We start from the raw sequence: 27,500 nt of genomic DNA on the forward strand, positions 1-27,500 counted from the left end.
ACAAGACACATGAATGTCTTGAAATTAGGACATTCAACAAGGAGATGCATGACCGTAAGAGGGACAATGCAGTTCATAGACAATAAGGAGCAGGGCGGCACTAGATTAAGTGCCTGCGAGTTAAACATGTATGGCCAATTCTGAACTTCTCCAGAGCCTTTTCCTACAACCAGTTACAGTGATAGGAGGAAGGCCAAGAGAACAGGGTACCCTAAAGAGCATGCAGTTTGCTACAAGTAACAACCAACAATTTTGTCAATGGGCACAGATCAAGGAATGAATGAACGGGTAGAAATCAGAAAAGGGAATGCCTTTTGGGGAAACAGGACAAGTATGGATAGCTTCCTTAACAGCAGTGCTCATTTAAGTTGAGTTCCAACTCCATTTTTGTTTTATTTTGCCAATGAGACTTTCATATGCTTTACATTACATTTATGCAGGCTACGTACCAACCTGACAGCGTTTCTAACTAATGGACTTGGGGATTAGGATGAGAGATGTAGTATACAGCTTGAAATTATCAATAGAAGAGCTAAGCCAGTATGGCCACACAGCACTGCCAATGCCACAATATTCAAGAATTAATAGACATTCAGGAAACCAATACAGAGAGCAGAAAGAAAAGATGATTGCTGGCAAAGGAACCAAATTCACAGTATTTCATTGAGGAATAGGTGGCACATTGGGACAGCAGGAAACAATTTCCAATCATCCTGAAAATCAGGACATTACACTACAAAAATTATAATGAAAGCTTCATGTAGTATCTGATGAACTTTTCCAATTATATTCTAAACTGTTTTGTTTCTTGGTAAATAGAAGGAGATATGGGGACATACAGTATATGCATTTTTGCCAGTACAGTATTTTACATCTGTCTGTCCACTCGTTCAACCTTTCCTATCCTTTTTTTTTAATAATACTTGACATGCAAAACAATCTAGGCACTTTAAGCCATATACAATGCTCCACATTAAAAAACAGCATGACCCAACACTCCTGCCAAATGGAAGCTACATACAGGTCATTTACTTCACTGATATTTTTTAGCAATAGCACCACAATAATGCGTATGTTGTTCTAGATACCAATTCTGTCTTAACTATTGCCAATAAGGTGCCCTTAAGACCTGCAAATATCAGGTTCCCATATCACTATGTATTAATTACATTATACTTTGGCACTTCAACTTTATATGTAAATACACAATTTTTGTATACACACAGTAATTAAAGTGCTTGAGTCAAGATCATGATTCTTAATTTACAGTTTATATGCAGTACCAAACATGAAATATATACAATAAGATTTCTATTCGTATTCCAATCCAAATACGAACACGCATTTAAAATACATATCTGTATTACTATACAGTAATCATTCCATACTACATTATACGGTATATCATTATTATTTATCACACTTTCAAAAGCAAGAGCCTATGGTTGGAATATCTTAATTTCATATGGAACACCAAGGCTTGCATAACACCAGCCCACAAAGACTTTTTCAAACATTTCAAACACCCTAACTCTTTAAAATTAATATTTATTTCCAGTTCAAGACACCATCCAAGAGCTCTCACATTGGTCTTTAAGTAACGAGTCTTCAAAAACACACACAACAAAATTAAATTAAAAAATTATGTAAAATTATATATATAAAAAAAATAAAAATTATGTAATATTATTCCATGTAAAAAAAATAGATAATTACACGTCACTTAAAATAGCTTGCAATAAATTTTGTGGTTTTGTACATAAAAACCACCCAATATATTCTGTATATGAGAGAACCTGCCTTACATTAATGCTATATCATTTATGCGACACCACATGGCATATATGCTTAGGTCATTAGCAGCAATCATCTCAAGTTGATCTTCAATACAATTATGGAAGACTATTGGGCTTATCCAAAAATATTGTCAAAGTTACCATCAAAATTTAAGAAAACTAAATTATAACCTGGACAGTAAATTCTTAGAGTATCTTAAGTAATTGGCATATAACAAATTGTGTAAGCAGCTTCAGACTTAAAATATAATTCTAATACAGTATTAATTTTCCAACAAAATATGCATTCTTTTGAATTTAAGAACATAATTACGAAAGTTAATTTTTGATAGAGTAATCCAAAATTTAAAGGTCCCTAAATTCAAAGAATGTTGCAGCACATTTCAAGGAATTATATAACAGTTTTTATTAACTATATAATAATTCCTCTTCGTCCATTATGTTAATGCAACTACAGCTTTCATCGCATTTTCTTGTGCCATCTTCATTCACTTTGCAGACTGCTATATAAACAATTGACAAAAACATATTTGTTTCTGTGCAGATCATATTCACACAATTAGTAATGAAGACTTTAACTGCAGCGAGTCGTCACTATAATTATGATGATACAACAGACTACTTTAATCAATGTAGATTTCCTTGGTGCAATCACTATTGGGTGTGCGTACACCACGAAACACTAATGTATAAATTTTAGACTATCTTTCCATCTAGTACAATATTTGAATTACATTAACAGATTCAGCATATAATAATGAGTATTAAAGGCAATGGAAAGATTCTTCATACCGAAAACCAATCACCAAAACTGTCGTTGAAAGATGGCAACATGTATTAATTACAAACTATAAACAGAAAATACATGTAAATATTGGCTTTCCTTACTGTATTTCAAGTACAGTACAAGAAGTACCTACTGCATTTAACTGCTAAGGACATTATAAGCCTTGAATCACCTGAATTGTCACTTTGTTAATTAATAACAAAAATAATCCTTACAGTGTTACATGATCACCGGTAATATCTTCATGCTCAACACATCCCGAAGCATTTCCTGGTCTCGCTCTTGAGGCAAATCATGCAGTCAACCCTAAACTACTGCTAACATTCTGAAGATGTATTTAATCCTAATAATCACATCAGGATATAGCTCCTCAAGACACTGATACTGACAATATTAGATTGTCTAAGATCTAATGACAATGCTGAAACAAATACCATCTGAAAAGGTACACAGGGGTAGGGGCCAGTGGCTGAGTGGACAGCACGCTGGACACGTAATCCTGTGATCCAGAGTTCGATTCCCGGCGCTGGCGAGAAACAGTTGGCAAAGTTTCTTTCACCCTGATGCCCCTGTTACCTAGCAGTAAATAGGTACCTGGGAGTTAGACAGCTGTTACGGACTGTTTCCTGGGGGGATAGTGTGTGTGTGGAAAAAAAAAAATAGTAGTAACAGCTGACTGGCAGTTGAGAGGCGGGCCGTAAGAGCAGAGCTCAGTCCCTGCATGCACAACTAGGTGAATACAGGCAACAAGGAGACCCCCTACCACAAAAAAATATTACATAATATTTCCTTACAATCATTAGTTGTGACATTGCTCTATACTCCAGTTCTTACAATCAAAACTATACTTAAATGCTGTTTAAGACAATAAAAAAAAAAAAAAAAGTAGGTGACAAGATGACAATTCACACATGCAGCTTCAACACGGAAAACAGAAGACGCAATCAGATGAAGTGATATGAACACTGACATACATTCTGAAACTGACATATATTTGTGGAATTTCTGAGTCAAATTGCACATTATTAACTGGATTTTTAAAGATTTCATAATAAATGACTAGAAATTGCATTTAAATTTACACAAAATTACCTCTCTTCATGAGTGTGACGCTCGTTTACAATGTATAGAACAGAAGACCGTTTGATTACGAAGCGTGCAGTCCAAGATGGTTAAAACTTAGGTAACTCAAAATGCAATATTTGTTTAGAGGCACTGATTTACTATGACAAAAATGATAATTATATCATTTAAAAGGATAAATCAAGGAGGAAAATTAGAGTCATTATATACATCAAAACATCAAGAGAACTAACAAAAATTACTGAACAAGGAAAGACCCCTGTATGCATAAGAAACTCGGACAATGTATTTTTGGGGGGATCTAATTGGATGCTTAGCAGAACTGCATAAACCAGAACCAAAAATATAAAACAATACTAAAGAGAGATAAAATAATACTAAACAAAGATCACACTTCATTATTAAAATACAAACAAAAATATGCTTACCCTTTGCGCAACCAATAAAACTAATTTGATATTCTTGCATCGGTGAGTTAGATATGTGAACTTATTGATACTAAGGTTCTATTGAGCAAATATCTACTTACATAAGTATATACAGTACAAACAAATTTATACAATGCTATTAATGTACATAATATCTATATTACAGAATTACTACGAATTATATTGCTAATAAATCTGATGATTTACAGCCACAGCCACAGAATATAAACAATCCAATTTCTATATAAGAACTGCAATTTAAACACTGCATATGTAACATATTCAGGTATGAGATCAACTTTCAATAAAAATAAAATACAAGTATATTCTTTAAATAATCAAATAAAATCCCTTTTTGTATGTACACGGTTCTTATTTGATAACCTAGCTGCTCAAGGTAATTTAACATATGCCTGACAAACCAGTAGTTACAAATGCTAACCAGCCATTGCTGAAATTAAGCAACATGTATAATTAATGAGATTGCAAGAAACATTGTAAGATGCAGAATGCTGGAGTTTGCAATGATTCACAGCCTATATGTAATGGATAAACCTCAGATCTTTAAGAAATTCAGTGTTATTTGTTGCTGACTGATACAAGCCTAAAGAAAATAGGCCCAAACCCTTGCAACCCTCACTGATACTATGTAGAAATATTGAGGGCTAACTTTGTGATGTATAATGTATGTGCTCACAAAGCGTCTGCTATTTTATTGGTGTGTATATATATATTAGTCACTAATGCTAACACTGTAAACTAAAATGTTAAATAATAACCAGCAAAAAATATCAGTTGCATAAAAGTATGCTGGAAGTGGTAATAGGAAAGGGCGTATTACATCCCTTTGTTTTCCTAAAGAAAATTGGTTAACTCCAAAATTAGGTATAATAATAATAAAGTAGAAAAGAAATTTGTCGTAAATGTGGATAAAGATATTCAGAAAATTGTTGTTATAGGCTGCTTAAAGCACAAGCCAAAGTATTGGGTACAGCACATCATGGCACTTTCCTTGAGAAGCTGCAAGACATGTTTACTTCTTGCAGATCTTACTACGGCTTATGAATAATGAAGGTACCACCTTGCACGTTAAGTACTTATTAATGGGCCACTCCATTTTTATGAAAGCAGCTGCATAAAGACTTCCACACCAAATGTAAATGGTATCTTATGTTCGACTTAATTTATATGCATATGCTTCGAATATATATTGCAGAATACTTTTTATCATATTTGCAATTTTAAAGAGGTCTGTGTGGATAACAAAATATAATTTACTTATATATAATAATTGATCAAGATATAATAAAAAGCATTCTCAAATCCACACAAACTTACTAACCCTATGAGGCCATAACTAAGCATGGGCTAAGCAGCTTAGAGTGGCCTCGGCATAAAGCAGCCTTTAAGTAAGTTACCCTGACTATCCTCTGCCACCACCTCAATGTGCGTGTCTGATGGCCAGTGAGGTACTTGTGCCCATGGAAGATGGAGGACTGGTGGCGGTGGACGTGTGACAAACTCCCAGTGATGGAAGGCCATGGTGTGAAGGTCTCGTAACTCCACAATACGAATCCCGGCTGTGCTACACCACTGACCTGGGGAAAAAATCATAAGTCGTGACAGAAGAGTAAGAATACAATATATATTAGTATTTCATTGCAAACTGCTATATATATATTGCTACAACAAGAAAAATCTAGTGTTACTTTGAATTGTACAGTGTTGAGGTCATGAAGAAAATGTTTAGGATAAGTATAAAAGAATGAAACTATTTTTTATATTTTTAGAAAGAGCATCAGTGTTTAGAGAAAGCTATGAAATTTCATGAGAAGCACAGGCATCACTTTTAAAGTAAAAGGCAAAGATTAAGTTAAAAGAGCATGAATACATGCGACCCTCATCAGCAGCTTCTGCAACAGAGAAGACGCTGATGAAACCTTCCAAGGTTGTGAATGTCCACAAGTAGTGTGCACTGTCATTTTTTGTTTTAGTTATAAATAAGCAAAGGCATGCAAGAATTAACCATTTTGAACTAGGAACTGTTCTAAAGTATTACAATATCATGTTTATGCAATGTTTTGTGATATTCTTATGAATATGTATCGAGAATCCTCTACACAACTGTACTTGTTAGCTTAATTCAGAAATTGGAACACTCGAACATGGTACGAGCTATATTCATAGTGCTCTTCCTTGAGTGATGTGGATTATAACTTCAAAATTGTAATGTGAATAATATGTTATATAGCTTAAGTACTTTATGGACAATGCAAAAGCATTGCACATCATGAGGACACGCACAACCGTGAAACTTCCAAGTCAGCTAGCTACTCACATAGCTGGACTACAGCCAACTTTTAAGGCATGGCCAGTTACGCTAGTATTGAAAGGGAAAAATGATTAAACACAGATTAAAGTTATAATACACGAAATATATTAAACAAAATGTGACAATTTAATGAGATTATAAGAAAAGTAACACCAAGTTAAATCAAGTACAACTCTGATAAATAGTGTTGGTGACATTAACAGCACTTTCTAGCAGAAGAGTAAGAACCAGGAATGGAATTTTCATGTTATTTAGTGAATATATTCTGTCCTTGAGATAATTCAGTTAATTCTCCATATATTAAAGATTCTTGCAGCTGACTGTTCACCTGTTGCTGTGTATCAACCCTGCCTGGTAAAAGAACAGAGCTAAAGTGTACAACTATGAGCACTAAGTACACATCACGACTACTGTACTACCAAGATGTTCATAGGAAGAATACTGAATATGAACACCAAGTCAAAAACTGTTGATAAGAATTATGTTGACATCTATTTGCTTGAAGTTGGAAAAAGAAACAAAGAATGCTGAATATAGCCAGCAAAATTAAAAAAATAAATTAAAAAACAATTAATGTAGGGATCAAGGTCCTATTTTATTTTATGAAGAATGGAATAAAACTAATATTATTTACAGATTAAAATTAATGAATACAAACATTTTAATGTTTACTGATGGGGCATCGAATGCACAAACACAAAAACCTTAATGTATAGATCATAAAGTGTAATTTTTACATGAGAAGAGCCATGAACATTGAATATTTATTGTTGATGGATACAATGGAAAAACAAATGTCAAGAATTTGTTTGCAGTTTATAGCGATGGTGAAAGAATACATTAATGTGTTTGTTATAACAGAAAATTAAAGCAGATATGTACTTAACTATTTAAAGGCATAGTTATTGTATATAACAGGTACCAATTGTGTAAAGGAAAAATTACGCAGATATCAAAATACTTTTCCTTATAGGGAGGAGAGATACTGTAAGAATCCATCTTTGGTCTCCCACTAATCTTGCCTTCAGTGATTCCTCACATACACAGTACTATCAATATTTTGTCTGCACATTATAGTAACAGCCTCATGCATTCACTTTATTAGTGAAATTTTAGACTGACCATTTATTCATACATCCAAACAGAAGGGATAACGAACGGTGCCCAGGCCTCTCAGTCACTCTCAGTCTCCCTCAATCGGTCTCGTCTCCCTCGGTCTCAGGCAGGACCTTTGAAGTGAATGGGACCATCTCCAGAGACGACCAAGCTACAACTCCAAGCTAATCCCTTGACGTGGCTCCGAAACCCTCAGACACTCTAGCGCCAGAGCCATGTGGAAAGACCAGAAGCATGGTGAACCGCACTTGCAGGGAAAAGAAGCAGAGGCATGGACTCAGTCCAGCAGGAGAGTCACCAATATCTGTATCTCCAATTCCGGGTCCCTTAACAGCAAAGGGGTTAATGCCGGGGCATCCAGGTGATAAATATGCAGTGATTGCCCAACTCGAGCAAACCTAGCTTAGTTGCAAAGCAGCAGGTTTTATCTTGAGATTATCTTGAGATGATTTTGGGGCTTAGCATCCCCGCGGCCCAGTCCTCGACCAGGCCTCCTTTTTGTTACACACACCCCAGGAAGCAGCCCAAAGCAGCTGTAACTCCCAGGTACCTATTTCTGATAGGTAACAGAGGCATCAGGGTGAAAGAAACATTTTGCCCATTTGTCTCCGCCTCCACCGGGGATCGAACCCGGAACCTCAGGACTACAAATCCAAAGCGCTGTCAACTCAGCTGTCAGGCACCTGAAAAGGCACCTGTCAGCTGCCTGAAAAATTCCCAAATCCAAAGCCAAATCTATAAGAACAGACCCAGTGAGAACAAATCTCCCACGACTCAGGGTCATAGTGTCGCCGACCCAACATGCAGCATGGCTGAGATGGAAAGAATGATCATTGTCAAATAGCGAAGATGGACACCCATCAAGCTCACACACTAGGCAAGCACAGGCTTGATGGCCCAATCCACAACAGACTATGCTTGAGACCCCACGAGAGGATTGCCATGGCCTGAAAGCTGCTAACCAAGCAGGAATCACAGGCATTGGGGCCACTCACTGGAAGAACAGACATCAAATGCAGCCAAATCAACCAGGCTATGGATGATTATTGCAGCACACACATAAACAACCACGCAAACCCCAGTGCACCCCAGCACATCCAACGGAATGCCCCCAGTCAAGGGCCCAATCAGAGGAATCAAAGATCCTGGAATAGCCCAGGGTGAAGCTCTTCACTGCAGTGGCCTGGCCGCTCAGGAACTAACTCCTGAACACACCAGAGAATATAACTGTCAGTACACGCCCACACGACAACTCGAGAGAAAACATGTATAGTATGCAAAGATAATACTAAAATAAAGAGCAACAACAAGAACATGGCTCCTGCAGGATGAATCAAGTCCAAGGATGCTGTTGTTTTGGCTCTGGTCCCCAGTAGACCAAACAGAACTTCTGCAAGTGATGTGACCATTAACATGGAGTAATCTCACCAAGATAACTTCAGGGACCCCCCCCCCAAAAAAAATACATTTGTTAGAAGAAAAAAAGGATACAGTATGTACAAGCACCTCAGGGTCAGTTTCAAGACGCCTCTGGAGGGACATACAAGGTAACTGGTGCTAGGCAGCACTGAAGAACATTCAATCCAACAATGAGGCTCCCCTAAAGAATGCTCTTGCAATAACGTAAAGGCCTCTCACTTGCTCAAAGATCACACATGACCACCAAGTAGCACTCTGGAAGTACCAAATAGCCCTTTTCCCTTTCCCCATGTCATAATTACCATTAGTGGGTGGCAGTTGGTAGTTGTACATCAACACTACTTGCATCAACAATCAACACAGTACCCACCCACTCCCTGACTGGGTTTGAGTGAGGCCTTGCTACAGGATTAAGGTAGAAGTGTAGATGGCCAAGAGCCTTGACAACCAGATTTTCTATTCATACACAGTTACAAATTGTGGGGGCCTAATAACGTGATCTTGATCAGGTAATCTTAAAGCTTTATTCTTTTGGGACAACACTGCAGCCCACTACAGAGATTGGTGTAACTCTGGTGCAAGGTAGAGGAATGCCAGAGTTCTTTGATACAAAATGCTATTCCTTCTACCATCAACATTTCCCTCCTTTACTACAGGGTTTTCCTTACCCTCAGGCTTGTCCTGTGTGTTTTATATATGGGTGATAATCTTGTTTGAGCCTCTTAGTAGATAAGCAGTGATTAAATGTTCTCCAGTGCAACTTAGCTCCAGTGCCTGGTATGATTACACAATGACCAAAGATGCATGTTCATTTGGTAGTTGTATATTTTATTACAGGTTGAAATGTAAATTTTGCTAGGTGAAATCAGTTCATAGAGCATGGGAAATGCATCCTGTAGGCATTTCTGGCTGCAACAAATCCCTCACTGCAATAATTGGTTTTGGTCATAATTCATTGAATTGAGGTTGTACTGTACTATGTATTTATGAAGAGCCTTGTACCCCTACAAAATAATTATTTAATTATATACACTTTTTATTTATTTATTTTATTTACATATATATTTACATAATATATACACACACACACAAAAGAGTTCTTACATTCTCGTAAAGTCACTAGCACGCATAGCATTTCGGACAGATCCTTAATCCTAATTTTTCCCAGAATATGACCCGTCAAATTGTTTAACCACCAGGTATCCATTTATTGCTGGGTGAACAGAGGCTACAATTAAGGAATGACACCCAATCAATCCTCCATGGGCCAGGATACAAACCCAGGCCCAAGCACTCGCAAAGCGCCAGACGAGTGTTTTACCACTGTACCACGGGGACAGCTAACTACATGTCACTACATGTATGACCTACATTTATATTGAAGATACTGTATTGTATATGCAGAATCTTCCTGGACATTGTGACTTGCTTCTAACTGGTTAGCTCCCACGGTTGTAATTTTATCACCTCTCAGCACAAAAATTAGCTTACATGTTAGTATGGAAATTGACCTATGACACTTTCATCACGATATAAATATGCTCCCTAGGAATTCATCACATAACACCACGCAATTATTTTTGTAAATGCGAGTTTTACATACAGACATTAAAGACCTATGTAACAGTTGTATGTCTGAATTGTGTAAACAATACACAGTACAGTATATCAATCTGACAAATATTCAGAATCAATTTATAAAATTTTACTAAGGTATTTGACTAGTTAATTCTGTATTTACTATCAGAACATATATAAAACTGGAAAATTAGATAAAACAGGCCAAAGGAATTATCGACAACATTTTCCAATATCCTTCCTAATTATAGAATTTTCCCGATACATCTCACAGGCCAATCTTTCTCAGCTGTCTGTTTCATGTCTTCCCATCATGCCTGAAGGCCTAAATCATGCCTGAATCAAAGCTCTCCACTTCCTTCTTATTTTCATCAACAAGCTGTCTTTTTGTTAAGAGAGATCCATAATCCATATTTTTTATATGTTCTACTTCATTTCAGCTTCAACTTTTCTCTTTCGCTTCCTGTGCACCACGTTAATAAACAAACTTTGCATTTTGCTCTTCTATTACCTAATTTTGTAATTAAAACCTGACTAGTTAAATGTTTAGTTTCAAATGCTTAGTAATCAAAGTGCCTCAGAAAAATTCTGCAGATACTGTCTTACTATCAAGACAAATGTATATACTGTACAATGGGACCATTTCTAATTTATATAGTGTAAACAAAATTACAACTAGTGCAATTAAAATATTCTTACCCTTTCAATTCAGGAGCATCTCCATCAGTCACAACGTTGAGCCACCTGCCCCCAAAAAATCAGATTAGAAACCGTTTCAAACAAATACAGTACATACACAGTATACTCTTATGCAAGATGTAAAAAAACAGTCACTAAATTATTAACAAATTTTAAATTCAAAAATTATATAAACAAAGGGGCAACAATTTAAAGTTCCCCAAGCCAATGCAAAGCTTATAATAGGAGACATTTTTTCACTTAAATGATCATAAGCTTGTGGAACAGCCTACGTGCCAAATTCATACTAGATAGGACAGTACTAAAATTTGAAATACACAATAAAAAAATATCAGAAAGAACTGGCAGACCTTTCTCCTGCCAATAACTTTCCTAACCAATGAAGGTTTTGGCCAACTATATGTATAATTACTGTACATATATGTACAATTACAACTGTACAATTTCAATGAACTATATGTACAATTACAAGTAATACCAAGATTTGCAAATTTAAAGCATCACATATGTGGACACCCAACCCACAAATCTGTAAATAATATCATGACAATGGTCTAGGACAGCCCAAAATGTCATCACTTACCTTATTTTCAGATGTATGGGTTGGTTGTCTAATTTTCAGTTACGTTATTGTGACTTATTGCCTGCACCACACAAGTAACTCACTTTGATACTCACTTATGAAATGCCAATAATACAGCACTTGACCTTGCCCAGAATGCTCGACACTTGCTTCCATCATTCTCCATTAGTTTGTTGTTGTTGTTAAGACTGCTTGTTATATTTGGAGACGGTGCATTGAGAAGTGTGCGACTACATGCATTCTTATGCGTTCGAGAAGGAGACAACGATTCTTCTATTGTCAAGGGCGAGATAGATTCAGAGTTAGAATTGTTCAACTTTGTTGGACATCTTCTGGTGAGAATCGGAGGGCTGTAGACCCCACTTGATGCTAAAGGTTCTTTGGGAGGTTCAACAGTCATATTGATGTTGTCCAATGGGATTCTTCGCACAAAATCAGTTGTGAAGGTAACAGACTCTTTGATCAATGAACTTGACATAGACTGCCTCATAATTGAACTGAAAGATACAGAATGTGTGCTGATTTTGGTTAAATCATTCACTCATTTGCATATAATCAATTGTTTGCAATGTTTAAATGTAGATGGGTCAAGTAGGCTTTCTTTGAACATCCAATTTCATTCTATTTATGATCTATATAACTCCCCCCCCTCCCTTAGATCACTGGATCAATGTTAGAGGTTCCCTATTTCAAGGACAAGAATACTGTAATTACAGTTTTACATTTTGGCTTTGATACATAGTTGTTGCTATAAACAAGTAAAACAAAAAACATGAACATACATATATATTATTTAAAATATATACCATAGTCTTTCCCAAATAATTTACCTAAATTTCTCTCCCAAGTACAATATACTATTCTCTCTATTACCTCATTCTCTCCCTAATACTGTCAACTGTGTTTTGTAGTGCAGTTAGCCCACTACTGATTTTTTTCTCTCATTTGCATTACTGTCTAGCTACAAGACCCAGGTGTCTGGGAAAACTTCCATCTTATCTACCATGTGCTGGCTATCGAATAATAGGTTTCTGCATTCTTCTTGTGATTTTAAGAAGTTGCTCTCTTGATCACAAAATTTCCAGGTGTAACCTGCTGTCAGATAGAGCTATTTTTGTCTATCTTATACAGTAATAATAATTATTATTATTTATTATTATTATTATTATTATTATCTAGTGTGTGACCCTGTCTTTGTTCACACTTTACATTTCATGTGATCTAGTCCCTATATAAGCTTAACTTCCTAGGTGATACTTGTAGCCTAGTCATGGACCTGTCTATGTGCTTAAGTGCAGGATTATCATCAGATAGTTATGCATATAATAATTATATTTTTGAAAAGGAATTTGAATCCCAGGCTTTTCCAGCAAGAGGTAGAGAAATTATCAGCTCTGCTGAGAGATCTCTCGTGAACAATATGGCAGCATGGGCCCCTAGAATAATGGGGGGCCCCCTGGGCAACTTGCCCAGTGTGCCAATGCATTAGAACGGCACTGGTTTTGTCTGATGCATTGCATTGTGATAGACAATAAACATCCTAGTTTCTGTTAGCACATTTCTGTTAACTTCTGACAACAGAGTATAGATTTATATTTGATATTCCAAGATTACATATCAAATGTGAATATTTAGTCTTAAAACAAAGCCTTGCCCCCCCAAAAAAATGTCCCATTATAAAATAAAATTACTAATCTACCACTTCACTGCACATAGGACTTTAAGGTGCTCAGTGTGGGGGGTGGGGGAGTGAAATTTTTTTAATTCAGCAATATTTGAATGTTTTTAATGTTTTTATTCACTCTCTATGATTTGAAACGAAAACTGTTGAATTTGGCAATATTTTGTTTAAAAACTGTTCACGTAATGTTAATTCATTAACGACAGCATCATGAATTTGTCACATGAAACAGGTGCACAGTGCAGGGGTTAAAACTGAAAAACCCATACAAATGACAAACCTGTGATGTGGCGACTGTGGAAGGTAATCTGATGTGAGCTTAGTTGTTGTGAAGAAAACGTGCAGATCCTCAAACCCTCGAGCCATGATGCCATGAGGAGTGTGGCCCAGGTCGAGGGTGTGTGCCAGCTCATGCAGCACAGAGCCCAGGTGTGTGCCATAACATGCTCCCCATGTACCTCTGCAGAAAAAATGCGTTACTAAAAAATTACATGTTGCATAAATTAACGCAAGTTATTACGAAATATGCCCATCACATACATCTGGTCCTTCCTATAATATGGGGGAGGCAATCTGATAAAAGATTTTGCAATGTGAATCAATATATATGAATGCAATGCTACATAATGAAAGATAACTTACTTCAGGTAACCTCTTGAGATAAAAATACAGAATATAAAATCTATCCTATTAATGTACATACCTGTGCAAAATAGTGCAAGAAATAAAGTATAATCAGAGAAAACAATGAACTAATAATAGAAAAATAATAAATATTTAAAATATTAAATAAAAAAATACCATACTGTACAAGATGTGTGATAAACGTGTTGCCACCTTCCACAAACTATATATTACCACTAACCTCCAACCACCTTGGGATTAATAGCAGGCGAGAAGAGAGGCTAAGGATTACCGGTAATCTCTGCCGCTCTAACAAAAATTCTCGTTACATAGAAAATACTGGAAAAAAAAAACAAGTACTGTATCGGGTACTCGCTATTCACCAAGGGTGAGTACTGATCTTACTCAGGATGCAACCCAGAACAATTGCCTAACTCCTAGGTACCTATTTACTACTAGGTGAACAGAGACATCAAGTGAAAGAAATAATAGCTATTATTCTGTTCTATTGCAGGAGCTAAACCCAGGAACGTTGGTTGTAAGCTGATGATGTGGACCACTGTGCTGAAGTGCTAAAGTGATGATGTGGACCACTGTGCTAACTCATCTCTTAGGAGCAGTGATCTATAATTATAATTTATCACTTAATAAGAAGTTATAATTTATCACTTAATAAGAAGTATATCAAAAAAGATTAAAATCTCAAAGAAGTTTCCATTTCAATCTTAATTTCAGAAAAAATATTTTACGAGGCAAAGATCTAATTTAATCTTGACTGGCGAGGTATTGTGAACAAAAATATAAAATTGTCCATCAATTATTCTGTATAAAAAAAATAAATTATATGTATAATATGCACTGCCGTATCAGTTCCTGTGATTTTTTTAAGAAGCTAGTCATACAAGACCGTTTCCCTCTATTGGAATTGTGATTGTAATGTCAAATTAAATTTGCAAGAAAACACTATGGTTATTACAGTAGAGTATTCGAGTGAAAACTAAGTGCAAGAGTTGAAGAGGCACTTCATGCTGCACTGTATTACTGTACAGTATACCAAATATCACCATCTTAAGCTGGTTTCTAATACACAAAGAAATGAGAAGAAATTTGAAGATTATTATTGTGATAAACAAAATGTAAACATGCTCAGAAGCTAAATCTTATTCAATGCTAACACAAATAAATGAATGCACACGCATGCACAAACAACAACAAAAACACACACACATTATAATCCAATTAAGACTTAAAAAAAACAAACCTTCCACCACTAAAATCCATTAATGATGTTGTATCAACAGGTTCAGTATCCCGCATAGCATCCATTACTTCATCCACCTCGGTCGCCCACGAGTACAGTGCTCCGGTACCAACCAAAGCCAGCCCACCACCGCCAAGTGACACTTGGCCTTTAGTAAGGGCCATGATTTCTGTCTCATTCTTGAGAGATATCTTGTCAGGGTTTGAGAACCTGGTGCCACCAAAGAATGCCACATACTTGCAATTTTTGTCTGATAGGTGAGAAGACAAAATATGCAGAGCTGAAGTTTCCCACAACCGCTCCTCTGTGAATTTGTGTGCTTCCCGTATAGTCAAAGGCAACTGAATAACATGAACTATTGGATTTCCTTCAGTGTCTATTTCAAAACGAAAAGTGCGTCGGCCCAATCCTTCTGCTGCTAGTGTCTCTGCCATAAATGTCTGTAAAACTAGGGCTCCAGTTTGGATCTTCCGAACTGCAGTGTTTGGGGATCGTTCCATGTCCTTTGGCCCCTGAAACTTTTCTTCATTTAGACATGTAATGTAAACTAGACGAATAAACCTGGGTATGTCTAATGGTTTGTACACCACCTGTATTGTAGTTTCTTCAGTTCCACAGATAATTCTTAAATCATTATTCCCTTTAACAAGTGGAACCAGTGCATTGAATCCTCCTTGATGTATCTTCCATAATGCTCCATTTCTGCTGTTGTCACTCTGGTTGTGGATAGCAGCACATGTGGCTTCTGGCTGTGTTCCCACCACACGTAAAAGGCATAGCCGGTGTGGAAGCACCTCACCATTTCGTAAATTTGTTACTTCAAGCATTGTGGGTCTGTAATATACAAAGGAATTATATCTTCTGTAAACAACAGATCAATGATCCTATCCTGAAATGATATTATTAAAGGATTACTTTAAGAGAAAGAGTACTTTAAGAGTAAGCTTGTTGCTTACCATTCTACATTCTATGAGATAATTTCACCGTTGTACATGCTCCGTGTATGAAAATTCTATAAAAATTAAACTGATGTATAATATTAAGGTAAACAAAAATCCTGCACTGAATGATATGCAGTGCCCCCTTTCTAGTGGGTCCCCCAGTAGTTTTCCTAGCTTAGCTCAGGTACAACCATGCCTAACACAACAGACCTCCGAGATCCATCCTTTGCCTACTATAATTCAGGACCAGAATCTCTCTCACTCTACGAGGTGAGGTACGCATGGTATTGGAGATCAACTACAAAACTGTGGAAGCCATCAGATGGCATAAGTGTAACAAAAACTACTGCTTGAAGAAAATTAGGCACCCCTAGGGCAACAAGATAAACAACCGTTTCCATGGGTAAATTCCCTAACTGTGATGTGCCTGACTGCCAACAAATGGCAGCTCAGATAACCTGGGGTCTTGCCCAGCTTGCCCCTCCCCACCCCCCTCCTCACTCTGGAGGCACTCGTTTAAAACCCCACAATCCTATGGGAAAGAAGGTAACAGGCAGAGGTGAGCACTACTGGGGCACCACCAGAAACAAGAGATGTTTCAGTACATTCAATGCTTGATTCCTGAACAGGACCCCTCGGTACCTTCCCGAGCTTACAACAGCACCTCAGTAAAGGAGGCCAGCCATTTTGAAAAATAAATACTTTGATCATAGTACAGATGATGTTCGCCAAAGATATCGGTAAAAATGTTGGCCTTCAGCTGACCAGAAATTGGACAGCCTTGCTCTATATCATATTCTGAATATAAACAATGACTTAAAATTCAATTTATCTGATTATTCTAAAATTTTAGCTAAAGTGACTATTATTCTAACAAGTAGAATGTTTGCATTAAAGCAAAAAATATATACAGTGCAGTATATAAATAATACAAGAACTGTACACATATAAAAACTTAGTTGTGCAAGGTAAATTAATAGATTCAGTTAAATACCATGAACATTGAAGTGATTCATGGTATAATTTGCCTATGACTTAAGCAACTGCAATGCAATCTTGCCTCCATTAGCCAAATCTCTTTGAAACAGGACAAAATATTAAAAATGTCTTTTATAACATAGCAATAGTTAGGTTTTTACAAAATTTGGCTTTTCTTGCCAAATGAAACCAATTATAATATTTAGGCTCAAGAAAAACTAATCTTGCATTTATAGTTCATAAATGAACGTAATTTTTTTCATTAGACCACAGCTTTTATTTTTTGACTAATTATACAGCTATCAAGTTAATAACCCAAGGGATAAATGCTATGCCCAACTCGGTGTTACCGTATTTAAGAGAAAAAAATTGTTGCAATGGACAAAGGAGAGAAAAGTGGCAGTCAGCCATGAGTAAATTTATTTATTTATTTTTTTATTTATTTGCTTGTATGTGTTTATACGTGTATGTTGAGGATATTGTGTGATTACCCAACTGTAATTATTCTGTGCTGGTTTCCATTGTCATTGCAACCAAGAGACCACCACAAAGTGATAATGGCAGTACCGTACATGCTTCGCATGGTCGACAGAGTATTTAGTTTTTGATTTGTTAAGTAATGGTAATCAGCACCTTTACTCAAAAAATCAACCATACCAACTGCTAGGTTTATAGTGTAAAGTATACTTTAATTTAACACTGCTTACCGTTACTTTGCCATCCATGTATTTACTTGTACAGTATGTTGTATTGCTCTCAAATTAAATAAACCTGCAAAAAATCAAAACTGCCTATCAACCATATTTTTTGTGAATGTATTATGGTAAATACATTTATTACCCTAGTAAAGTTAACACCTCAGTAAGTACACATTTTGCCCAACCCTGACTGACTCATTGTCTAGCCCATCACAAAACATTTTTTGTGACATTTTTGTCAGTCACAAAAATTATGTACTAAATTGCCTGAACCTAACCTAACTGAGGACCCACGAATAGAAAACAGGCAACCCTCAATTTTGCGAGCCACTGTACTTTACATTATCTTTTGACATTAGGGATTTGTGTCAAAATGTGATATACTAGTTGAGAGGGCAGGTTGCATTGTCTTAGGGATGCCTTAATCGTCTAGATCGGCATGGTTTATATACATGGTTTAACTAATGAATGGTTTCAAACAAAACTGCAACTTGAATCTATTCATCCACCAATATCAAAATACAGGTATGTAAAATACTTATTTTCTAAGATTACAATATATTTAATTCTTTACTAAAATATATGTAATAACATTACAAAAATCAATATGCATTACATACAGCTGCTGGTGCAGAACAGTATATGAAAACATGTTGTGGCCATTGAATCATAATTTTATCAGTAAACTTATGATTCACCTTGTGGTGTCCCTTAGTCAGGGAAAGGAAGCCTGTTAGGCTCATCAAGGTTCCGACACCCAAATAGCCCAATTGCCGAAATCCCAGGTACAGTGGCTCCTCCATTTATGAATTTAATCCGTTCCCAGAGATGAGTAACTCGAAAATTTGTAATTCTAAACAAATTTTCCCATAAGAAATAATGTAAATTGAATTAATCTGTTCCACAAAAAAATATTAACTTCAAAATACACACACACACATATTTTGTGCTATAGTACGTACAAGTTATAGCTTACCTTTATTGATGCCTCTTGTTGGCATATGAAAGACGGCGAGGAGGGGAAGAGGAGAGGTGTTACTGTTTGGAAGGGAAGTCCCCTTCCATTATAACATCAGGCAATGATGACTTCTCTGGGGGTACACACACTCCTGTTTTGACTACATACCACTAGGACCTGGTTGTGGCTCACTGCTTGTTTTTCTCACTAAAAACCTTTACATAGATACTTGTTTTTTCCCTACATTTTAACATCTGTCTGTTGTGAGACATCAGTGTCATTATAAAAGGTTATGGCAATGGCCTACTGCAGTTTGATTCGGGCGAGTCGTTTCAACAAAACTTTGCCTTTCTTCCCATACTGCACACGACTTCCTAATTGTTGAGGAACCTATGGTGTGCTATACTGTATAATAATTACTTTTACGTTTAAAAAGCAAAATAGCTGAAAAACAATGAAATTCTCTACCAAGAATTCAAGCGCGATCGTCACTAAGCGGGCAGTCTGATAAACTGAAGCGGGGTCGCCCGTGCCACCAGGAACCACGTGCTCCGTCGACCCATATTTGTATCAACAAAGTCGTAAGTCGAGTTGAATTTTCCGATGACACAAGGGGCCGTAACTCAAAAAATTCATAAGTAGGGGCATTCATAAGTCGAGGTTCCACTGTACAGTACCTATTTACTGCTGGGTGAACAAACATCAGGTGAAAGAAAACATGCCAAACTGTCCATGTGCCACCCAGAGATCGAATGCACGATCCTCGATTGTGAACCAAGTACAGTTTAGATCACTGCACTATATTACACAATTTATTAAAACACTAAATACATTGAGTATCCTAATGTATTTTTTTTTACATTTTATTTTTTTGCTTTCCTTTAAAATATAATATTGTTGGAAAAGTTGAGCCATGATTTAGCCTGAATATTAATTAACAACACATACTACATTTCTTCAACGGAAACGTTAAGACACACAATAATTAGGTAAGAGTTAACTGTCAAAACATGCAAGCAGAGGGACAGTACCAACAATAAAGTCCTTCCCCCCAACAACAATCAGCCTGGGTTTTTTTTTTTCGATCAGGCCAAAACTAACCACGCCCACCCCATGCACTAACCCCCAAGGGACACCACACCAAAACGGCTCCAGCTGCACACAGACAAACACCCGCGACCACACACCTCCCAACACCCTCACAAACCTACTGTGAAACACGCCGGGGTAAAGCAAAGTGTTGAGGTAACGGGCTAGGCAGCCATGGGAGAGGAGCTCAACACTACTGCATTGCGGTCAGCCGTCGTCTGCTCCACACTGTAAACACCATACACATCTTTCAAATTTAACTTTACAAACTCTATTAATAAACAACGTTTCATATTTTCATATTTATTTGAATACTAAATTACATACTTAATTAAACGCCTGCAAAATATTGTGAAAATAATAAGATTTATTTAAATAATAAGATGTAGTGCTTCCATACCTCAGTTCTCGGAGGCCTTTTTTAGTAGAATCCAACCCCCTTCGAGTCCAGATAAAATGATGACGTTATAGTGACGTCACACCTTGTGCATACTGTATATTAAATACCTTTATCATCTTTTGCCTGTTATTTTGGTTAGGCTAGATTAGGATAGGATTGGTTAGATTTGATCGAGTTTGTTAGCTTCACTTATTTAGGGATGACGAAGAGTGGTGAAAATTTGCTCAAGTCCTGAGTAAGGTCTAAGACTTGAGCAAATTTTCACCACCCAAATTCATCACTGTTCTTTAAGGAAACCTAACTCAACTCAACCCAACCCAACTCGATACAATCCAACTCAACCCAACATAACTTAACCTAACCTAAATTTTACCAAAATACTAGATAAAATGTTTCATATGATATGCACAAGACTGTCATAATTTTATTCTGGCTCCGATTTTAGATTCAATGCTTGATGACGGTCTAAGACCTGCATCCATATAAGAACCAGACACGTCATCGTTTTTGTGACGTCACTCAGCTAGATGGCGCCTACCTATTAGTGACTACGGAGATGTAATAATTAATGGCTAGCTCTTATTATGCCCCACCTATTAGCTTTATTGTACCTGTTTCATAAAAGCTGAACTATTCTGATGTTCGAATTCTTTGTTGTATCTTGTCTTTAAGTTTTGGATGGCGGCAACTTACAATTTTCAGTGCATGCTACTTAATTTACCTGAAGTAAATGTTTTAAATGAGGCAAAATAAGTCATTTATTTAATGACTACCCCGTACAGAGTACAAGTATTTCATTACCTTATTATTCCTAGCTCCCATTTGTGTTATCTTAGTTTGGTGCCTTCTATTGATAATTACTTACTTGTGTTATCTTACTTTCTCTCAATTTAAAGCAGCATCTTTAAATTGAGAGAAAGTAACCTTGTCTATTCCCTCGGTGAATTATTAAAATCTTGGGTATGTTGTGATCATGTCTCTTCTGTTTCTTCTGTCCACCATGGTTGTGAGGTTCAGTTCCCTCAGCCTATCCTCATAGCTTTACCCTCTCAGCTCAATTCAATTTCTTTATTATGCACCCCATACCCATCCCGTGGGCGGTGGTGTAAAGGATTACAGAGGCACATAATCGGTTCAGGAACTGAACCCTCCAATTCGTTTAGTTAAGCAAATGGCACTAATCTTGTTGCAATCATCTGTATTTTTTCCATTTTAGTTTTATGCTTCACAGGTTATGGATTCCAGGCTAGTGCTGCATATTCCAGTATTGGTCTAACAAAAACTTCGTAGATTATCTTGAAAAAAAAAAGTTCTTATTTTGGTTTCTAAATGACATTTTAATGTTTGTCAGCATTCCATATGCTGTCGATCTTGCCCTACCCACATGTCTCTCTGGTGTTAATGTTGGAATTATATTCACTCTTAAATTTATTTCTCTGATATCTGTAGTTACCTTCCATTTATGGCATAGACACCTGATCTTCTTTCTCCCTTCCCCATCTTTATTACCTAACACTTACTCGGATAGAATTCCAGCACCCATTTGTTTGCCCGCTCCTACAGTTTATCGATGTCTTCTTTCTGTAGTCCTCTGTTTTTACATTCCTCATTAGTTTTGTATCATCTGCAAACATTGACGTGTATGAACTCATCTCCTCAGGTGATGCACATAAATTGGAAACAGTAGTAGTCCCAGGACAGAGTCTTGAAGGATCCCACATGTTGCATTCCTCCAGCTCAAGACCTTGTCTATCCTGTCTCCTTGTCTGTCTGTATCTGTGTGCCTTCTGTTTTTCAGGTACTTCCCTACTCAATTCAGTGCCTTCACAATTATCCCAATTTACTTCTTCACCTTGTACACCAGTCTTTTGTGAAGAACCGTATTGAATGCTTTTTGACAGACCTAGCTACAACCTAGCCAGCCTTGTTTTCCTACTGTATTTTAGTAACTTTGCCATAGAACAAGATCAAGTTTGCAAAACATGACTTTGCTCATCTAAATCTATGCTGCACTTTCGTCACGGTTTATCTTCTCCAGCACGTTTCTCAGAATATTTCAGTGAAACTGGTCTGTAATTTAGTTCTTCTTGTCTGTCCCTTCTTTGAATACAGTATTGGAACCGTTAGCTGTTTTCCAAAAAATTTTAAGATTTCCTGTCTCAAATGTTTTAGTGAAAACCATCAGTTAGCAAGTGATAAAGTTCCTCTATAGCCTCCTTCAGCAGCGATGATGATGTAATGCAGAAGATTTGACTACATAAATTGTATAACTTTTATAAACAAAGGTTGTCTTCAATCTTTTGTAAAACCCTGACAAATAATAATTTGTTTTGTCAGGGTTAGGCAGCCTGTGTGTGTGTTATATATATGTTATGTGATGAGCAAGCAATAGTTAACATGACTAGAAAATACTTTTTTTATTTTTATTTATATATACAAGAGCTCTTACATTCTTGTAAAGCCACTAGCACGCATAGCGGTTCGAACAGGTTCTTAATCTTAATTTTCCCCGGAATACGACCCGCCAAATCATTTAACAACCAAGTACCCATTCACTGCTGGGTGAACAGGGGTTACAGTTAAGGATTGGAACCCAGTCAATCCTCCCTGGCCAGGGAACAAACCCAGGACAAACCACTCGAGGGCAAGTGCTTTACCACTTCACCATGAGGACTACAGGGCACGAGGACAACAACATACAGTACTTGTTACTATGAGAAATAGTTGATATGACTAGAAAGGATCCCGATAGTACAGTCAGGTTTGTTCTTGACGTACAACCGAGAATTCTGGGTTTGAAACCCAGGCGGGACAGAAATGGTTGGCCATATTTCCTTTCACCTAATGCCTCTGTTCACCTAGCAGTGAGTAGGTATTCACGAGTTAGTCAGCTTGTTGCAAGGTTGCATCCTGGGTGGGGTCAGTAATTTAGCCTTGGGGAGGGGACTGCGATACAAGCCAAATGTGTATGAATACATTCTGGCTTCCTGTCACCCCGACAGTGAATTATTGAATTGAAACATGTTCTAAAAAACTCAGAGCATGTTTGAAAACTCGCTGGTTGGACCCTAGAAAATATGTCATGCTATGAGCAATTATTCACATGACTCTAGAAAATACATGATGCTATGAGTCAATGCAACAATGAGTAATAGTCTGTGTATAATCTGTTTGGGGGTTTCGGGTTTCGTTCAACCCGAAATGAAAATTTATAATTCGTATCGGGTTACGAATTTTTGGGTTATGAGCCATCTCTGGAATGGATTAAATTCGTAACGAAGGTACCATTGTATGCAATGTATATATGTATATGTGTCTATATATATTTACAGTATATATATATATACTTGAGTTTGAGTGAATATAAATAGAAGATACTGTATTGTATTACATATGGGCCTATTGCAACCCACAGTTTCCGTTATTTTTATTCTCATGTTCCTACGGGTGAGGTGATAAGGATCACTTGATTTATTAAAGTGCAGAATGGGCATACAGTATATTTGAGTGTGTGGGTGGATATACTGTAAATAAGAGCTGCTGTGTACGAGTCAACAGGATTCCTGCAATTTTCCCTAATTCTTATGTTAAAAAAGCAATCTTTATCTAGTATCCAAAAAATATTTGGAATAAATAGGCACTCTTTGAATAGCCACAGAAACATTTTTGTCAAAATAGAAAGTGGAGTTGCAAGTGATAAAAAAAAGTATGCTTTTGACCGACATTCTGGAAAAAAAAAAAGGTTGTAGGTATACAGTACTTTATTTTATAGCCCTACGGGGTGAAAAAGCATCTCCTGTTCTGTGCTACAGTATGGCTATCTTCCTATCTTGAGGTTATCTTGAGATGATTTCGGGGCTTTAGTGTCCCCGCAAGCCCGGTCCCTCGACCAGGCCTCCACCCCCAGGAAGCAGCCCGTGACAGCTGACTAACACCCAGGTACCTATTTTACTGCTAGGTAACAGGGGCATAGGATGAAAGAAACTTTGCCCATTGTTTCTCGCCAGCGCCTGGGATCGAACCCAGGACCACAGGATCACAAGTCCAGCGTGCTGTCCACTCGGCCGACCGGCCTCCTTCTATGTTAAATTTTAACCCATGTTAAATTTTAACCCATGTTAAATTTTGGCATGTTAAATGGCATGTTAAATTTTAACCCATTGCTCCTTGTCTGTTGCATCTGACCTTTTAAAGAAGTGGTCTGGAGCAAAACTTGCATATGTCCAAATTGTTCAGTACAGTATTTTAAAAGTTTAGATGCAATCAGCCCTGTCATGTCTGGTTTGCAGTGCTAGTCCTGTGGCCCTCACTTGTTCCTGGTGCTGTATGTGAATCAACTTATAATACGTTCTAATACGTCATAAAAACATTATAGCAAGATGTAACAACTTTATTCACTGTCGAAGTTCGTCAAAGTCTATACCAATGACTAGGTGCTTAGTTAAACTTACTTACTAAAAACTAAAAAACTACAACTTGCTAAAAATAAGATACAGCCATTACTGGATTTCAAAAATAAAGGATTAAGGTGGTTAATAAATCTGATAGCCAAAAAGAGCTTGCAGAATCTAAAACAATAAAAAAAGACTTAATTTAATAATATACATTTTTTAAACAAAATTGCGTACAATACAACAGTAAAAAAAAGAAAAAAAAAAGCCCTGAAGAGATGACACATTCATTACATCTGAAAAACAATGGAAAGAAACCACACCATCTGTTGTTTTTGAGCCATCAATAAAGATGGCAAGATAATAGGAACATTTACTGAAATGTTCCAGGAAGAGTGTCTTGCAATGCAGTCATGGGAAGCCACAAGATACTCTGGAGAAACTTCTGTAAGCTCCTGGTCTTCCATCACTCTGTGATAAGGTAGTACTGGTCGAGCCTCGATTTTATCATTTTACTACTATAAAGTAAATGTGTTTTTAGCATGTTTCTTGCTCTAGCATACAGATGCCTTACTGTTGCATTTATATATTTTAAAAAATAAATAAACCAAACATTTGTATCTGGTCTTTACTACTATGAACCATGGATGGTCAACGACAGAATTTGAACCAATTATCAAGTAAAAAAATATGGTTGATGTTAAATTTGATTGAATTTTCTATACCCTTCCATACAGTAGATGATTGGGACTTTCCATGGTGAAATTTTTGAAATTATACATAGAAAAATATTGTGAAGATTAAGTGAAATGGATACCACATATAATAATGTGTATTCTAATGCTGTACTAATGGGTTGTGAAATACAATTTAGAAATTCAGAAACATTTAAATTTTGTGCACATGCTATATAAATGTGAGGTTAGTAAAGGAGTCTTGCAAATTAACTGAGACAATACTGGAGGCATACTCCAACTCCACCATTCAGCCTTTGGACAGGAAAAAGGCAGCATGCCCCTATACTTGACTGCAAACCTTCATGATGAATGCTAACTCTCTGATGACCAGACAGTAGAGATGCAGATGAATAACTAGGGCAATCAAAATCTAACGTATACAAAACCGAAGAAGTGTACATGTGTAAAAGTGTGTGTGCATTAGCATTTCAAGAGGTACCTTACCTTGCATTGGTTCTGAGGATCAAAGTTCCAACAGCCTGATCTCTGATCAGGCTTTCTGGTTGATGGACTGGTCAACCAGACTGTTAGACACAGTTGCTCATAGCCTGATATATGAATCATAGCCCAGTTGATCAGGTATCCTTTGGTGTTTAGTTCTTTTGAACACCACGAGAGATCAGCTTGTTATTCCGCTTATATTTAAAAGGAATGATGAAAAGTTTTGGGCCCTTGATGTTGATAGAATTCTCTTTCAGCATACCTATTGCACCTCAGCTTTTCAACAGAGTTATTTTGCCATTTTGACAATACAGTAGCTTAAACAAATTAAGAGCTTTACTTAGTGCATTCCATATAAATAATGGATACAATTTATCCAGGACAAACATGCATGAATTTAGTTTTGTCTTTATAGTTCCATCTTATGGCTTTCCAAAGTCAGAGGCAAGAAACCTGTTAGGCTGATCAAGGTCCCCTTAGGGCAACTACTGACCTTCTCCATGATGTAACTCACAACAGTTGCCTAATTATTGGGAACCTATTTACTGCTAATACATCAGTAAAGTGAACAAACACATCAGGTGAAAGGAAATTTTGCTCAAATGCTTCTGTCCTGCCAAGGAAGTGAAACTGAGATCTTTTTGCTGGAAGCCGACTCCCAGTCAGCTCCTATTATTTCATATCTTATTATTCTTTTAGCTTCTACTGTATTATGTTTATCTTGTTACTCCATTCTACTTAGGGATTTTGTTAAGTCTAGTAACCTGTGCTTATTTTAAGGTACAGTATTAGTCATTTATATAAACAATTGTTTATTACTAACCACTAAATATCATATTTTCTGTTGCCCATTGGGAGACTGTTGATACCTGATTGTAATATAGTACTAGTATTTTATACTACTTTTGTTATTAGCAAAACATGACTACATATTGTATTGATGACTAAATGAATACCATATTCTTTTTTTTTTTTTTTTTTTTTTAGATACCGTTATCCTTTGTGATCCATTTATTAGAAAATTTTAAAACCACTTTCTTCCTTAACCTGCTATTTTGTTGGCCATCATTTTATGGACCTGTATATACATCACTCCATTATTATATTTATCAAATACTATTGCAAATCTGTGTTATGTCTGCATTCCGTGTTCCTCTAATACCACCATAATTTTGTCATATTTATAAAGTACAGTATAGACAAGTAGTTACAAAAGATGAAAACTTGCTACACACAAGGGAATCACAGTAACGTCATATATTTATGAGAAAATCTTTGGAGCAAGACGGGGATTGAACCAGTGTCCCGGGTAATCGCAGATGCACCTTAACCTATGGACCATGATATGCTAAAGGTTATAGATCTTGGATTCACCCAGGTCCACCAGGATTCACCTGGATCCACCAGGAGTCTGGAGGCACTGATCTGGTAGCCAGTACCAATAAAAATCTTATTTAACATGATATAAAAATGCATATTA

General features: G+C 36.7%; 2 protein-coding genes across 4 annotated transcripts in view; both read right to left on the reverse strand.

Annotated features, from left to right (window-relative positions):
• Window positions 1–6,413: 6,413 nt before the first annotated feature.
• On the reverse strand, window positions 6,414–20,312 carry LOC138349712 (uncharacterized). 3 transcript variants are annotated; one of them, XM_069321753.1, is made up of 7 exons: window positions 20,174–20,275; window positions 18,014–18,077; window positions 15,388–16,221; window positions 13,783–13,962; window positions 11,917–12,318; window positions 11,239–11,283; window positions 6,414–6,474 (listed from the first exon to the last, which is right to left on the reverse strand). In XM_069321753.1, exons 3-7 carry the CDS (start codon window positions 16,212–16,214, stop codon window positions 6,429–6,431), a joined length of 1,500 nt encoding a protein of 499 aa, XP_069177854.1. In that variant the 5' UTR covers window positions 16,215–16,221; window positions 18,014–18,077; window positions 20,174–20,275; the 3' UTR covers window positions 6,414–6,428. The 3 variants fall into 3 exon arrangements, with proteins under 3 accessions (XP_069177854.1, XP_069177852.1, XP_069177853.1); XM_069321751.1 differs by lacking the exon at window positions 18,014–18,077 and having other exon boundaries at window positions 20,174–20,312; XM_069321752.1 differs by lacking the exon at window positions 18,014–18,077 and having other exon boundaries at window positions 20,170–20,275.
• Window positions 20,313–27,497: 7,185 nt separating this feature from the next.
• Window positions 27,498–27,500, reverse strand: part of LOC123746467 (protein kintoun) — a 23,986-nt gene continuing 23,983 nt past the window's right edge. The window contains exon 2 of the mRNA XM_045727995.2: window positions 27,498–27,500. This exon is cut by the window's right edge and continues 3,130 nt beyond it. The gene's annotated coding sequence lies outside the window, so the exon portion shown is untranslated.

Source organism: Procambarus clarkii, chromosome 10 (genome assembly GCF_040958095.1).
Source record: "Procambarus clarkii isolate CNS0578487 chromosome 10, FALCON_Pclarkii_2.0, whole genome shotgun sequence".
In the NCBI taxonomy this organism is placed as follows: domain Eukaryota; kingdom Metazoa; phylum Arthropoda; class Malacostraca; order Decapoda; family Cambaridae; genus Procambarus; species Procambarus clarkii.